The sequence below is a fragment of the Pleurodeles waltl genome, chromosome 11, assembly GCF_031143425.1.
Source record: "Pleurodeles waltl isolate 20211129_DDA chromosome 11, aPleWal1.hap1.20221129, whole genome shotgun sequence".
Lineage (NCBI taxonomy): Eukaryota > Metazoa > Chordata > Amphibia > Caudata > Salamandridae > Pleurodeles > Pleurodeles waltl.
Window position 1 is genome coordinate 937,089,654 of NC_090450.1, and position 15,294 is coordinate 937,104,947.

Genomic DNA, 15,294 nt, shown 5'->3' on the forward strand with positions numbered 1-15,294 from the left:
TCAAAGGAAAAAGGGGCTTAGGAGCTGCTCTAATATGTAAAGTTTTCAGTATTACTGGAACAGTTGGCTGTGGGGTCTCTAAAGGGAAGTTTAATTTAGCTGCTCATCTAGCTAAATCCTCACAGAAGGCAGAAATTACCCGCACCCGAGTGAAGTATACAATGCTGTTCAGGGCCAAGTTACTGAAAATAGTTCTCCTAACTGTCTGCTGCTCCCATCCGTTTGTTCAGAGTAGATGTCCTGCGAAAATCACCATTTCCCTCTTTCTGTGTTGGTGGCAGTTGTCTACTATGGCTCTTTTGGGACATGTCAGAGGACAATCCACATATTGGTCAGTTTGAACTTGTTTGACTTTGGAGTCTGCCCTGGAAACATGCATGATCTAAGGAACAAAAATGAAACTGCACTTCTCAGTGATCGGCTTTAGTACTATATTCTCAATAAAGATACACTTTTGTTTCCTAAGTTTTCAGTCTGTGTCTGAAAATGGAGTAAATATTCGACCTCTAGGTCCAGTAAGCAGTAGAGCATCCACACAAAGCAGTAATCAAGAGCTCCTTCAGGACCACAAAGAAAGGCCTTACAGAGGTTTACCAAGCAGCATCTTTCCCCTTTACAGGAAATGGGTGTGACACATGAGCTGTTGCAAATAAATTTGTAGTCACTACGTGCATCCACCTGAATGTCAGCTTTAAGTTTGAATCAATGTAGCAATGCATAGTTAACATGCATGCTGAACTTAAAGGTGCTATCTAACCCAAGTCTTGTAATGGTAGATTTTCCTATGGTCTGGTGGAGTCTGCCCTTATTGTACTATGTAGTTTTTCACTCGCCAGTGTTTGAATGAACTGGTTAAGTTACACCTAGGGATCCCTTACAAGACAGCCATGCCCCTTTGTTATTATGTACTGAAATACAAATGGTAGACTCTTTTCAACATGTCTTGCAAGTACTTAAAGAATGCTGGCAATCTTACTGCCGGATTAAAATGAAAGAACAAGACAACCTTAAATGTAAATCTTGGGTGTGTCTTTAACGCTATCTTATTATGGATTTGTGTGACTATAACAGTGCACTGTATTACAAGAACGTGTTTTTCATGTACTCTTCTTAATGCTACCAGGAAGGTGACTTTCCAAGAAAACGTCCTGGTAGCATATTTGCATACTGGCTCAAGTTGTGCTCTCATGAATCTTGAGCAAACCACATTTAATTCCCATGTATGGACATATGATGCTACAATGTGCTTTAGGTGTCCTCCGTGACTCGAAAGACTTCTTCGAAGAAAAACAACTTGTAACACTCCGACCCAACACCAGATGGCGAGCTATGCAAAACATGCGTATCTACAGCGACAGATGCCATCGAACACCATAATTACATTTATTTTCATATTAAATGAATGGCACAATATAGTGCTTGCCCCCTTTGCTTGCTCTGGTCACCACTATTTCTATTATTTTGGAGGGTGTGGCTTGATCTCCGGACAATTCTTCACAGATTTTAGCTACATAGTTTCTTTTGATCTGCCAGAAATCCTTATCTATGCTGTCATGCTGTTCAACTGGCTTTTTTTTTTTAATTGGATGGATGGATTCTATAGAAGAGAGAGCCTACTGGTGAATCCTGTTTGGTTTAGTAAATCCCTGGTTCTGCATTTATACTCCCTGTATTCCATCTGGTTCTCTGTGGATTGCATGTGGAATGTCAGCTGACCCGGTTTTGGGTTCTGCAGGGATCCACTCAAATGATACTCTCAGGCGCCACTAACTATTTCAGAAAACTGGTGAGGGGATTGTTGGTCTGCGCACAATTTCGCCAGACCATTTAGGATATTGTACATGTTACATAGGCCACACGAGGCTGAACTAGTGAGGTACCTTGTTTTCCTAATGACCTCATTCTAGCACTTATCAGTGGCTCGTACTAAAGCTCAAGACTCAGCCCCTTGAAGATCCATCATAGTACTTCTACTAGACCAGGGCCCATTCATAGAAGGCTTTAACACCCAGAGGTGCTTTCCATTACTCACAGTGGGCTGAGCCTTACTCCCATTCCTGGAAACCTACATAACAAAGATCGACTCCTCGTACTCACACTGGGCTTGGAACAGAGCTCTCCAGCTCATCCAGGAGGCTCTCTACGCTTGGCCGTACATCCTCAATACCACGTCCTCCATTCCGCTTTGGTTTCTCCTTTGCCATAGAGTTTTTGACTCCAGTGAGATGTGCACTGTCGGTACTACTGTGGTGCAGCACGGTGCCAGCCGCAGATTGTGGAAGATTCCGGCAGACATCATCTACGAATAGAGGAACACAATATATCATAGTACTGAACAAGCACTGGAGAAACAATGTACAACAGAATATCAAATAATCCATCCTAAAAATAACATTTTGCCCCTTAAAGCAACCCAACTTTGAATTGCGCAGCATCAGCTTTGCTCCATGCTTTCCTTTTGCTTTGCGAATTCTGACCTCTGCAGCCCATATCCCTTTGTTCATATTCAATGCCCATCCCTCCCTCCAGGATCCTACGTCAGTTGGCATGACTTTTTAGACATACTCTCACCTCTCTGAAATGGTGGGAACAAAAACCATGTACTGTTGAGAATAAGTGGCATCCCACACTTTTTTCCTGACTGGCTGTCCCATGATTTGGACATTACGTTTTGGGATTTGCATTTTAGTTTCAGTTGTTTATAAAAAAATCTCTGGTTTTGTAGGTTGTGTATCCAGGTTTCCTTGGGATGGGGCTTATTTAAAACCTTTTTAGAGATTTTCAGCAGCCTGGGCTCAAACTCACTGAACTTCTCTTCCACTGTACCTTCTGCCAGGCACCTTTAGTCATTGAGGAATACTACTCATAGTAAAGAACTATAGCAAACCGGAGGCAGTGTCTGAGCACGTTTTGTCATGCTATGTACGTAGCAAGAATTAAAATATTGCCCGCAAGTTATACAGAGAGCAGCTTACAGTTTTGAAATGGAATTTGGCAACTTGCTGCACATTGAAGCCTCCTGCAGAGCTGCTGAATGGTCATTACAAACTGTCTAGAAGGGGTTAACATCTATGCAGTGAGACAAAATCCCATTTCACAACTGTGCTTTCAAGCAGGTTAAAACAGGTCCTGAGGCTCAACCCACAGGAACTGCAAACCGCACCTAAGGACTTTCTCTGGGTATACTTATAATCTCCCTCGCTCAGAAAGGTTTTGGGTAGAGTTGCCGTAAAGCATTACGCCAGTCAGAATGGCATTCAGTTTTGACAGCCATCTCTTCAAATTATTCATTAGCTACAAACTTTCAGACAACTCCACTCCACTAGATACATAGCTTTTCCATCTATTTTATGAATACAAGAACCATCCCATAACAGAAGACTGTCATTGAAAAAGTTATTCTGCTGCTGCCATATATACTAAGAATGGTCAACATTCACCCCAGTGTGAAGCATACTGAAAAGTCACATTGCAACGAACGCAAATGACAAAACACAGACCTTGGATATCAATCTAGGTGATTTCAACAAAGCTTCAATCACACACTTTGGGCAGAATGGGCTAGTTACTTACCTTCAGTAATGCTCTTTCTGGTGGATGTTCTACACAGATTTGTCACCTTTAGAAAAAACCCAGACGCCAGCCTGGATTGGAGAATTCTTCAGCAAAGCTTCCATGTTGCTGCATGTGGCATTTTGTGGCTCTGCACAGATTCTATACTACCTCAGGAGGGACAGACAGGAGCTGCATTTAAGAGCTACTGCTGCATGCCAACATCAGTTTCTTGGCATTCTCCATCTGAAAAAAAGCATTCTGAACAAACTGACGTCACAGTACACCGCATTCTTACTTGTGACAGTGTTATCATTACGGTCAGGAGTCCTGCCCACAGAATAGGGAGGTATAGGAATGGCAGTAAGAAATCTGCGGTTAGGCAGAGTATCCAATTCTAACTGCAGATTCCTCACCTCTAGAAGAGATACCACAAAAAACCCTTCCAAATGTGGAGGATCAGGGGAGTAGACTCAGACCAAAATGTCCTGCCGGAACAAGCTGGCAAAATGCCCTTTGCATTGTACCAGACTGCCAAGGCAGTAGTGATTTGTACGCAGGAGCACCAACAACCATGTCTTGGCCTAGCAGATGTCCAGAGCTGGCAAACTCCTCGCCTATATTGCTCCAGCAGCCGCCTTGGCCCAGCCTGCAGACCTTATGTGGGTTGCTTCTTAGACAGTGTCTAGGAGATTTTGAAGGATGCCTGAACTTAACATGGCCCTCTTTTGCACTGCTTTCCATTTCTTAGCTCCAAAAAAAGCCTACAAAGAGCTGATCACACACACTGATAATTCATGTGGTCAGTATAGAACCCAAAGACCCTATTAGCGCAGAGCTAATAGAGCCTCTTCTCTTTTTTTTAAAGATGTAAAGGGGCAAAGAACACCAGCAGAGTGATGATGTGGTTAATGTGAAAAGAAGATACATTTGGCAAGAAGGCTGCCAAAGCCCTGAGCACCAGTTCGGCTGGAAAAAAGATTGAGTAAGAAGGTTGCTCTGAGAGTGCCTGAAATCCACTCATACTGTGCACCAATGTAATGGCAATAATGAAAAACATTTTCAGCAACAATAGTCTTAGTGAGAAGCTAAGTAAATTATGAACACTTTATTTGTATATTTTGCTTAGTGCAGTCAGACACAGGCTGCACACACTGGCCTCTATGTCGTGCCCACCGTATCCAAACACACACACACACACTATGTAACTAGTGCACAATCTGCATCAAAGTCATATGCCCAAATCAACTCAACACCCACAAATATACAGTTAGAACTGGAATCCTTAGGGTGGTCTTAGCCCAGACTTTATGCCTTTACCTCCTGTTTTGCTGCTGTATCTTTTTGTTTGCCTTGGGACTCTGAGCACTTTACCACTGCTAATCAATGCTAAAGTGCATGCGCTTCTACCCTGAAAACAAGGCAACCTTGGTGTACCCACAATTGGTCCCTTGTAAAACAGTATACCATATACCAATGGCCTGTAAATTAAATGCTATGAGTGAGGCCTGCAGCACTGGTTGTGCCACCAACTCCAGTAGCCCTGCAAACCTGTCTCAGGCCTGTCATGGCAGAGCCTGTGGGTGCAGTCTTACTGCCACCCCGACCTGGCATCTAAAACACCTTGCCAAGCCCAGAGCCCCCACTTTCTTACGTATAAGTCACCCCTAGGGTAGGCCCTAGGTAGCCCATAGGGCAGGGTGCCATGTAACAAAGTCAGGACACGTACCTTCAAGTTTTTCATGTCCTAGTAATGAAAAACTCCTAACAGTCATTTTTCAGTACTATGAGGCCTGCCCCACTGATAGGCCAGCATTGGCCTATCCTTAAGCTGTAATTCCTGATCTGAGAGGAGTAGCTGCATCATGTTTAGCACCATTGTAATGGTAACAATAAATCCTCTTTAATGGTAAAGTCAAATTTATATTTACTATTGTAGAAATGCCACATTTAGAAAGTGGGCATTTCTCTGCACTCTCTGCTCTGTGTGCCTACAGCCTCCCTCCAATACACATCTGGCTTGGGCTAGGTGACAGTTACCCTTGTGCATTCCCTTCAGACACCCACAACACATGACACTCAGTCACATTTGCATTAATCTATATACTGATGGGTCTTCCTGGGAAGGAGATTGGGAGGGACTCACAATTACATCTCAAAGGGTAATGGCTGGGGTCCACACAAAGGGGCGGATTACCTCCAGCTAGCTGTGTGGAGCCAGACTGACCTCAAAGGGCGACCTGGGCACTTCACAAGAATTCCTTTGTAGCCCTCCCACCCCCCAAAATCAACATCAAAGGCACTTTCCTGTATAAGTATTGGGTCTCCTGAACCACTCATCAGTACACTTCTGGACTCAAAAGAAACTCTGCTGGAGTAAAGACTGCTGTGTGGCAAGATCGCCACTCTGCCAGACCTGACTGTTCCCAGGAACTGCTGCTCGGCCCAGCTGATCTCTGTCCTGCACCCTGAAAGACTCACCAATGTCCAAGAGTGTCACCAAGGGCTTGCCGGCTTGCCCTCTCTGCTCTCTACGAGGACTGAGGACTACCAAAGATCTTGCTTTCCACCTCAACCTACTTTATTTCTACTGAATAACTGCCTAGAGCAAGCCTGGAGCTCCATGCCTCCAGCCAGATTCAGCAGGCTGCAAGCAAAATACCAGGAGACTCGGTGTAGGTGTCTTGTTATTGCCTGTAAACCGCTTTGCCCCTGAGGCAACCAGCCAGTGCGCAGAGGCACTTTGCTTCCGCCAAAGCCAGGAGATTTGGTGGCGAGACCTCTCTAACAGAACTGGCTGGATCCAACAACTTCTACCCTCAGGAAACCCCCTGCGCATCTATTTCAGCTGAGCTGGCCAGATCCAGCGACAGCTGTCCTTCGGTCTCCCCCAGCATGACCCTCCCTCTTCAGCGGCGTGGTTCACCTAGCTACCACCGGAGCCACCAACACGGAGCCCCAGAAACGGGCCTCAGGACACTGGAGGTATCAGGTGGGGCCCTCAAGGCTATCGTCTGGCTCGCAGTCGTGACCATGGCCCACGGGGACTGGGGGCATAACAAGGTTCCTTGCCAGGCCAAGTCTTCCTAAAAGAGAGTGCACGTTCCGTCTTCATCCGAACTGAACCCGTAGTAATAATGAAAGCACTGCTTTTGCCTGACAATATTTGAAGATAACCTATGATTTCCTAAGTGAATCTTTGTTGAGTTGACCTTAACTCCTTATCATTATAAAGATATACCTATTTTTCTATAAAACCTTGTGTGGCACTTCCCGATCTTTCATGGTGTCCCACTGTAGTTCTGGTCTGCATGTTGTGCAAATTCTTTACACATTGCCTTCTAAGTTAATGCTGCCTGCTCTGCGCCAGCTACCTGGGGGTGAGCACAGGTTTAGTCTATGTATCTGACTTTGTTACACCATGGGCCTGTGCAGACCCGTGGCATCCCTTTTTCGAACCGTGGCGGCATCCATGGTTTGTTTTTCGTCCCGGTCTCCCCACAGTCTTTTTGGCGGTCTGCAGTGGTGTCGCAGATGTGTTACGCGGTGCACATTTTTCATAATAACTCACCGAGGGAAGCTGAGTACCTGTGGTGACACAAGTGCACTGCCGTGGTGCCTCCTTACCTGTGGGGATCCCTGGCGCCTTACCTTTCACATTTCTTTAGTCCTGATACCTGGGGCCATGTCCTGTTCACTTCTTCTTCCCATGTTCCTTTGCACGTTTCCCAGCATGCTCGTGGTAGTTCTTCTTTTTCCCAATCCAATATGGTGTCTTCTCAGTTTCCCTTTTTTTAAGCAGTTTCCTATCCAAAATGGCGATTTTTCTCTTTCCTGTTTTGTCACTTCGTGCTTTATGGTATATAATGGGGCCGGTGTAGTCTTTTTCTTTGTGTTGCAACACTCCTTGCTTGGTGGTGTGTCCTCGCTCCTGTTGATGCTTCTGTTGGTGGTTTCTGTTGGTAGTCTCTGTTGGAAACTCCTGCTTGGTTCCTGGCCCTGCATCCTTCTCGTTGTCTCTGGTTCCTGGAGAATTCCCTGGATCTTTCCTTCCATCCTTTGGAGTTCCAGGACACTGGAGATTTTTTTCCCTTTGGTTTTTTTTCCTCTGTGGAACTCCTTCTGGAAGGCACAGTTTGTCTTGGCATTCTCATTGTCAGCAGCACTGTGGCTACTGGAAAGGGTCACCCCTATTTCGGACAGACCAGGGCATACAAGAATTGAAGTCAAACTCCTGTTCAATCCAACAAGAACAGTGAGAGGGGGTCAGAACGCAACAGACTTGCCCTGACTAGAGTGGCGGGTTCTGCCTGGCTTAGGTGTATATCTTAGCAAACCATAAGCCCCATTTCTAACATATACTTACACTGCACTAGGCTTATCGTATCCCAGACAGTTTGTAACCAATGCAAGAGGTTTATCATGTGCATGGTGACATCAGGCACACAAACTGTAAATTGCATCATTTGTGTCATGTGCTGTGAAGTTAGAGACAACCTGTACATAATGCAGTACTTGCATCAGGTGTTTAATACAGTCAAACACACAAATTGCCTTTATTCAATTTTCCATTTGTTTTATGTACCTGGTGCAGCCACGCCACACATTCTGTAAGCATGGCACAATCCATCATATGCGTAGGATAGCCAGACATGCATCTACTCTAAAGAAAGCATTGTTTGATTCCTGCTTTTTTTTTTTATAGTGAGGCATCTTAAAAAGGGCACTATTTTATCGGTTTTATTTATGCTTGCACACAGTTTGTAAACAGTGCAATCATAGATTAATTGCATTCATAATCACCCACATCCTGTAAACAATGGTGCATTGGTATTGCATATAATATAGCCAGACAAGCACTTTGTATACACTGCGTGCATCATGTCTGTGATGTAAACACATGAACTCATACACTCTTAGCACTATCTGTATCATGTTCTGTGTAGCCACACACAGATCTTAAATAGTGCATTATTTGCACCATGTGCAGTTTGTGGGCCCAGAGTGCAAATAGTGCACTATCTGCATCACATGCTTTGGGCAGCTAGAACAGGCAGCAATCACTACACTTTCTGATCGAGACATATACCTGTGGATTCCTCACCTTTTGAATATCCCCATGCGCCAGCATTCCACTGAAACTTTTCTACGTAGCTCTCCCATGTCGATGAGGACGTCACAATAGCACAGCTCCACATGCGGCTCCGTGTGACGTCACTGGAGCCGTAAGAAGTGCTCGTCGGCATGCTGACATCAATTCCCTATTTTCCACCCCTTCGACGTGTAACGTTTTTTTTCCTCTCTCCCTTAGGTTACTGTTGGTTACAGTGTTTCTGGGAAGATGATCAGCAGTCTGTTATTTTTTTTTTTTACAACATCTCCAATCAGAAAGTCAGGATTCAAGCCCTGTCGAGAGTGCGAGGGCCAGATGTCGATCCCAGACCCTCATGATGACTGTCTTTGGTGTCTCAGCTCTGACCACGATGTCAATGCTTGTTCGTGTCAGAAGATGAACCCAACAGCCTTGAAGGAAAGGAAGGCCAAGCTCTTCATGGCCAAGGTGAGGAAAGATAAGAGGAGTTGTCTGAAGTCACGACCTCGCTTGGAGTCACCGTCTCCCCACTCCTCAAAGTCATTGAAGAGGAAGCACAACAAGATGCGGTGCCACAGTTCCCGACGCCGGTCTTCGAGAGATGTTTCTCCGACGTTGGTATCTTCACGGCTAAGGTTGACTGAAGGCTCTCCAGCTCCAGTCCCTGTCGCCAGTCTGATGACACCTGCGAGCCCGGTGAGACCATCGACTTCACCTGTGCCTCCTGATCCGGAGCCAGAAGTGGTCCAGTTCTCCCTCAGCCTCATTGACAGGAGCATGAGTATCCAGCCTTCCCTACTCCTGGACCTGATACTTTCAGCTTCCTCAATTCAATGTATAGCATTTGTACTGAGGCTGTGACTCCATTTGGTGCACCTGTGGGCCTCATTGGTCCGATGTCTTATTCCTCTGGAGGTTTCTCGGCGCTGTAACACCAAACTCCATTTCTGCCTTTCATGCAAATGGCCCACTTACCCTGGCCTTCACCGGCACCGAGGAAGATGACTCCTTTACCGACTGACACTCGTCAGGAGTCATTGGTGCAGACTGCGCCTGCACCGGCATTAGAAAGCTCCATCCCGGCGTTGCATTGTTCAACTCCAGTCCCTATGGATTAGGCTGCTCCAGTGTCCAAGTCATCGGTGCCGATCCTGCAAAGAACTTGAACGGCTTCTGAAGGAAGAACAGCATTTCTATCCACAGCAGGATCCTGACATACAGGAAGGAGAACATTTATCGCATTATCCCGACTTGGGAGGACTGGATGTGGCAAGTGGTCCGGACACTTCCCCAGAATGGGAATTGTTGTCACCAAACGGCATGCTTCCTCCTGGGCTCACTTCATATCAAAAGGTGATAAGAAAGGCTACTGACATGCTGGAGTTGCCCATGCTTACAACAGAACATAAGTCTAATTTACTGACAGAGGTCTTTCATTCTGCTGCTTTGGTGTCAGAACCACTTTTGCACTTTAATGAGACTTTGACTTAACCTGTTTTAGACATTTGTCAGAAACCCTTGTCGACTTAGGCAGTATCTTGTCTCATTGCCAGAAGGTACAAAATTTCACCAGGGGTTCCTCTATTTTTAAGCAATCATCCAACATCTAAAAGCTTGGTGGTGCAAGCCTGCTGTTCTTCAAAATAGACTCCAGGGTCTTTCCCGACATCTCCAGCTGACAGGGAGTCGAAGAAAATGGAGCAATCAGCAAAGAAGGTTTTTTTCTTCAGGGAATATGGCTTTGAAATGTGCCAAAACCACATGTCTTTGGGCCATTATATTCATGCCCTGATGGATTCTGCCAGGGCTGTGGTTCCGAAACTGCCTGAGGATGTACAGGGGCACTTTGCAGAGCTTTTGAATGCTAGCCAGGTGGCACGACAAGTCACCCAGTCTGGCCTGGATACAGCTAATTCAGTGGCTAGGGATATGGGAACCTCAGTCGCTACGAGAAGGCTCATCTGGTTGAGAGGATCCAGATTTTCACCTGCTGTGCAAGCCTCTCTAATTCCTGCCTTGGAAGGACAGCAAGGCAACAGCGAGAAATTTAGGTCTTCAATCCCAGCCTAAGGAATACAGGCCATTTTCTAAGTTCCAGGAGTTTGGCCGGAACTATTTCTTTTGTGGTAGACAACTGTTCCAGCAGCAACAGTCAACCAATCCTCTTTACAAGTCCTACAGTGGGTGTGACAAAGGGAAACAGCGAGGAGAACACATACTCTTAGCACTATCTGTATCGTGTTCTGTGTAGCCACACACAGATCTTAAATAGTGCACTATTTGTACCATGTGCAGTTTGTGGGCCCAGAGTGCAAATAGTGCACTGTCTGCATCACATGCTTTGGGCAGTTAGAACAGGCAGCAATCACTACACTTTCTGATCGAGACATCTACCTGTAGATTCCTCACCTTTTGAATATCCCCATGCGCCAGTATTCCACTGAAACTTTTCTACATAGCTCTCCCATGTCGACGAGGACGTCACAATAGCACAGCTCCACATGTGGCTCTGTGTGACGTCACTGGAGCCATAATAAGTGCTCGTCGGCATGCTGACATCAATTCCCTATTTTCCACCCCTTTGACGTGTAACATTTTTTCTTTCCTCTCTCCCTTAGGTTACTGTTGGTTACAGTGTTTCTGGGAAGATGATCCTCTTTACAAGTCCTACAGTGGGTGTGACAAAGGGACAAAGCGAGTGATCACCACTCAGTCTTCCTCCTCCTCTTACTCTTCCTTCCCGGCCAACATTATAGAAAATCAGCCCTAGTTCCTCCATCCTGGACCATGCTTTGCCGGTGGGAGGTCAATTAATTAATTTCTACCACAGTAGAGGTCCATAATATTGGACCTGTGGGTACTGAGCATTGTAGAAAATGGATACGTCCTACCCTTCCAGGAGTTTCCCTCTCCCTTCGCTCCTCAACAAAGTTTTTTTCCCGAAAAACATCTGTTGCTCCTGCAGGAGGTCCAAACACTACTCGTGAAGGGTGCGGTGGAGTTAGTTTCAGGAACAGGGCCAGGGATGTTACTCATGTTATTACCTGAGCCCCAAAAAGGACAGTCAGTTGCGTCCAGTATGAGATCTAAGGATTTTGAATTCATTCCTCAGCAGGAAAAAAAATTAAAATGCTGACCCTATCACAGGTGCTTTTTGTGCTGGGCAGGGAAGACTGGAGGGTTTCAATCCATTCTCAGGATGCATACTTTCCCATTCCCATTCTGGTATCTCAGCTTCACAGTGGGGTTGCAACATTATCAGTTTGCGGTCCATGCATTTGGTCTTACTTCTGCATCTCAAGTCTTCATAAAGGTGATAGCAGTGGTTGCAGCACATCTCAGACGGAGGGGAATACCATATTCCCTTACTTGGACGATTGGCTGCTCAAAGCCAAGACTCCCGAGTTGGTGTTGCATCACTTGCAGTTGACAACTTCGTTTTTGTACAACCGTGGCTTTTCCATAAGTGTGCTCAAGTCTCACCTGGAGCCCCCTCAACGCACCCTGTTCATAGGGGTAGTACTGGACACTACAGTGAATTGTGCCTGTCCTACTACATAGAGGAGTCAAGACATTCTGGCTATGATTCCAATGTTTCAGAATGGAGCGATCGTTCCGGTCCTAAAGGTCTTGCGCCTGCTCATGTCATATAGTTGGACTCTTGCTCTTGGAAAGACTGCTGGTTTAGGGATGACAACACTTTTGTTTGTAGGCAACTAAGCCAATCCTACAACAAGTTGCAACTGTCGGCCCAACCCTCCCGGCTTACAAGCAGTACCTCACCAAACACCCAAACAGTAAAAGGTGATTTCTGACAGCCTTTACGCACGGACTCTAGATTGCGACATCTCAGGGGAGTCGTGGTTAAATGGAGATTACCCTTTTCTCACGAGCAACAAGTCTTAGTCACACACAAACAATGAAAGAGATGCAGTAAAGTTTTCAACAGGTTTTATTACAAGACTGAATTCTACTGTAAAACGCATAAGCCGCAATGAGTAGGATAATACACAGTGCAAGAAGCAGAATGGTAAAAATGAGAGTTGTGAATACAAAGACCCCCACCATCCTGCAATAAACATAAGTCGTCAAATCGGACCTAATAACCTAGCATGGAGATCTGATCTCTAATCTACAGAGAGCTAGGTGTGATAAACTTAATTAATCTGCCAGCACCATGCCCTTGAGAAGCACCCCCCAACCCTTGTTACCTTGGAATGAGGCCTCTAAGTCAGACTGCGTGGGGACACGAAGGCTGGGTCTGCATTAATGCGACATGTAGCATAGATATCGTTGATGGCATCTAGTAGGAATCCCTCTAATAACCTTGTCTGCGTGAGATGTATTTATACGACACAAGTATGTTCCCAAACAATAGATAAGAAAGCATGCTTAGGGCGGCAATTATGTCAAAAATTCCCTCAAAAAGGTACATTATGTTCCTGTCACACGGGAGAAGGGACATGATCACTTGTCTTTGACGCGGATAGTGATGCCTTCATAGAATAGCACTGATAACAGGAAATCAAAACATTTTCCTAACTATAAACACAGCAGCCAAAGAAATAATTAAATAAATGTGCTAAAACAGAGCAGACTAAGTAGGTTAAAAGTCAATAGGTGACGAGGGCACAGGCCTGCAAGCCAAAAGGCTAAGCGACCTCTTGGTTCCCAATAAACTAAATAGGATTCACTACACTCAGTCTGATTAATTCCTGCATTCTATTGGTCACCCATGCACGCTGGCACGAGGGCCTTTCAGTGGTGCCTCCACAGGCAATGGTTTCAGCACAACAGAGATCTCAGGGTCAGTATCTCCAGAGGCACTGTAGCGAATCTTAGATGTCTTCGCTGGTGGAGTGTGAATAGCAATCTATCTCAGGGAAAGCTGTTTTGTCCTCCACCTCCAGTGGCCATAGTAATAACGGATGCCTCCATTGTAGGGTGGGGAGCACATCTGGGGGATCTGGCGATGAAGGGAATTTGGGCTCCAGAGGAACAGTTGTTACATATCAATCTGTTGGAGCTGCAGGTAATACGTCTGGCTCTCAAGGCCTTCCTCCCTTAACTTTGCGGTTAGTCAGTGCAGGTCTTGACAGACAATACTACTGCAATGTGGTACATAAACAAAAAGGGAGGTGTAGGGTCATATCTTATCTGCAGAAAAGCGCAGCTCTACGACTCTTGTCCTGTGCTCAGGACCATCGGATTTGCATTATAGCAAGTTACTTGGCAGGAGTCCTGAACGGATGTGCGGACACTCTCAGCTGGCAGTTTTCAGACAATCACAAGTGTTGACTCCATCTGGAGGTGGTGTTACACATATTGTGGCTATGGGAGGGTGGGAGGGAACTTCTCAGATAGATCTATTTGCCACTCATGAGAATGCACACTGCCTGTCGTTCTGCAGCCTCCAGTTTCTGCTGCAGGGAGCACTAGGGGACACATTTCAATTGGACTGGGGCCGTCAGCTGTTTTATGTGTTTCCACCCATACCCTCGATTCCTCGAGTACTGAGAAAGATTTGCCAAGACCAGGCACAAGTCATATTAATAGCCCTGGACTGGCCAAGAAAGGTGTGGTACACAGACCTACTTCAACTCTCACTGTGCTCTCGGCTCATCTCCCTCACAGGGAAGTCCTCCTCTCTCAGTCGCAGGGGCAGGTTCTACACCCCCACCTCCAGAGCCTGCACCTACATGCCTGCAGATTCAACAGGGCAACCCAAGCTTTTTTCCCTCGAGCCTGACATGGTGGATGTTATATTATTGGCCAGGCGACACTCCAACAAGACAATGTACACTGACAGATGGGCTAAATTTGTTAAGTGATGCGAAGAAAATTCTATTGACCCATTAAAAGCCCATTTATCGGATATTTTATATTTTGAGCTTTCCCTGGCCCAACAAGGTTGTGCAATTGCAACAGTTAAGGTATGTTTGTCTGCCCTTACGGTTTTTCTATGTTTGCCTGACCAACCCTCCCTGTTTAAGTCCCCTGTAGTGTTAAGGTTTATTAAGGGACTTGCTAATAGATATCCCCCACTCCATTGATAATGCCTCAGTGGGATCTTAATGTAGATCTTATTTTTTTATGTGTTCTCCATTTGAATCCTTACATAGTTGTGCTTTGAGATCACTCGCTTTTAAGACAGTTTTCCTAGTGGCGATAACGTCTGCTAGGAGGGTCAAAGAATTGCAGGCCCTTAGTGTTAAGCCTCCTTTTACCTCTTTCTTTGCAGGTAAGTTGGTATTAAGAACCAGGGCTGCTTTCCTGCCAAAGGTGGTTACTCCCTTCCACTTGGACCAGTCTATTACCCTTTCTACTTTTTATACTCCTCCCCATCCTTCGAAGAAGGAGGAAAGGCTTCCTCGGTTGGACCTAAGGAGAGCGGTCAGCTTTTACATACACAGAACACAAGAGTTCAGACATAATGATCAGCTCTTTGTTGGGTACGTTGGCAAGATGAGAGGAAAGGCGATCCACAAGAGGATACTATTGAGATGGATCATCCTTTGCATTAAAATCTGTTACACCATGGCTAACAAGGAGCTGCCAGAAGGTATTAGAGCTCATTCCACCTGCTTTGGCTAGGGGTGTCACTGCTGTTGACATTTGTAAGGCGGCAACTTCGGCCTCCATTCATCCCT

At 45.7% G+C, this 15,294-nt stretch overlaps 1 protein-coding gene across 2 annotated transcripts in view; it reads right to left on the reverse strand.

Moving 5' to 3' along the window:
* PXN (paxillin) overlaps window positions 1–15,294 on the reverse strand; it is a 191,234-nt gene that overhangs the window by 39,729 nt on the left and 136,211 nt on the right. For both annotated transcript variants that reach the window (XM_069215041.1, XM_069215042.1), the window contains exon 5: window positions 2,098–2,299. In XM_069215041.1, coding sequence (XP_069071142.1) covers window positions 2,098–2,299 — 202 coding nt within the window. The remainder of the gene's footprint in view (window positions 1–2,097; window positions 2,300–15,294) is intronic.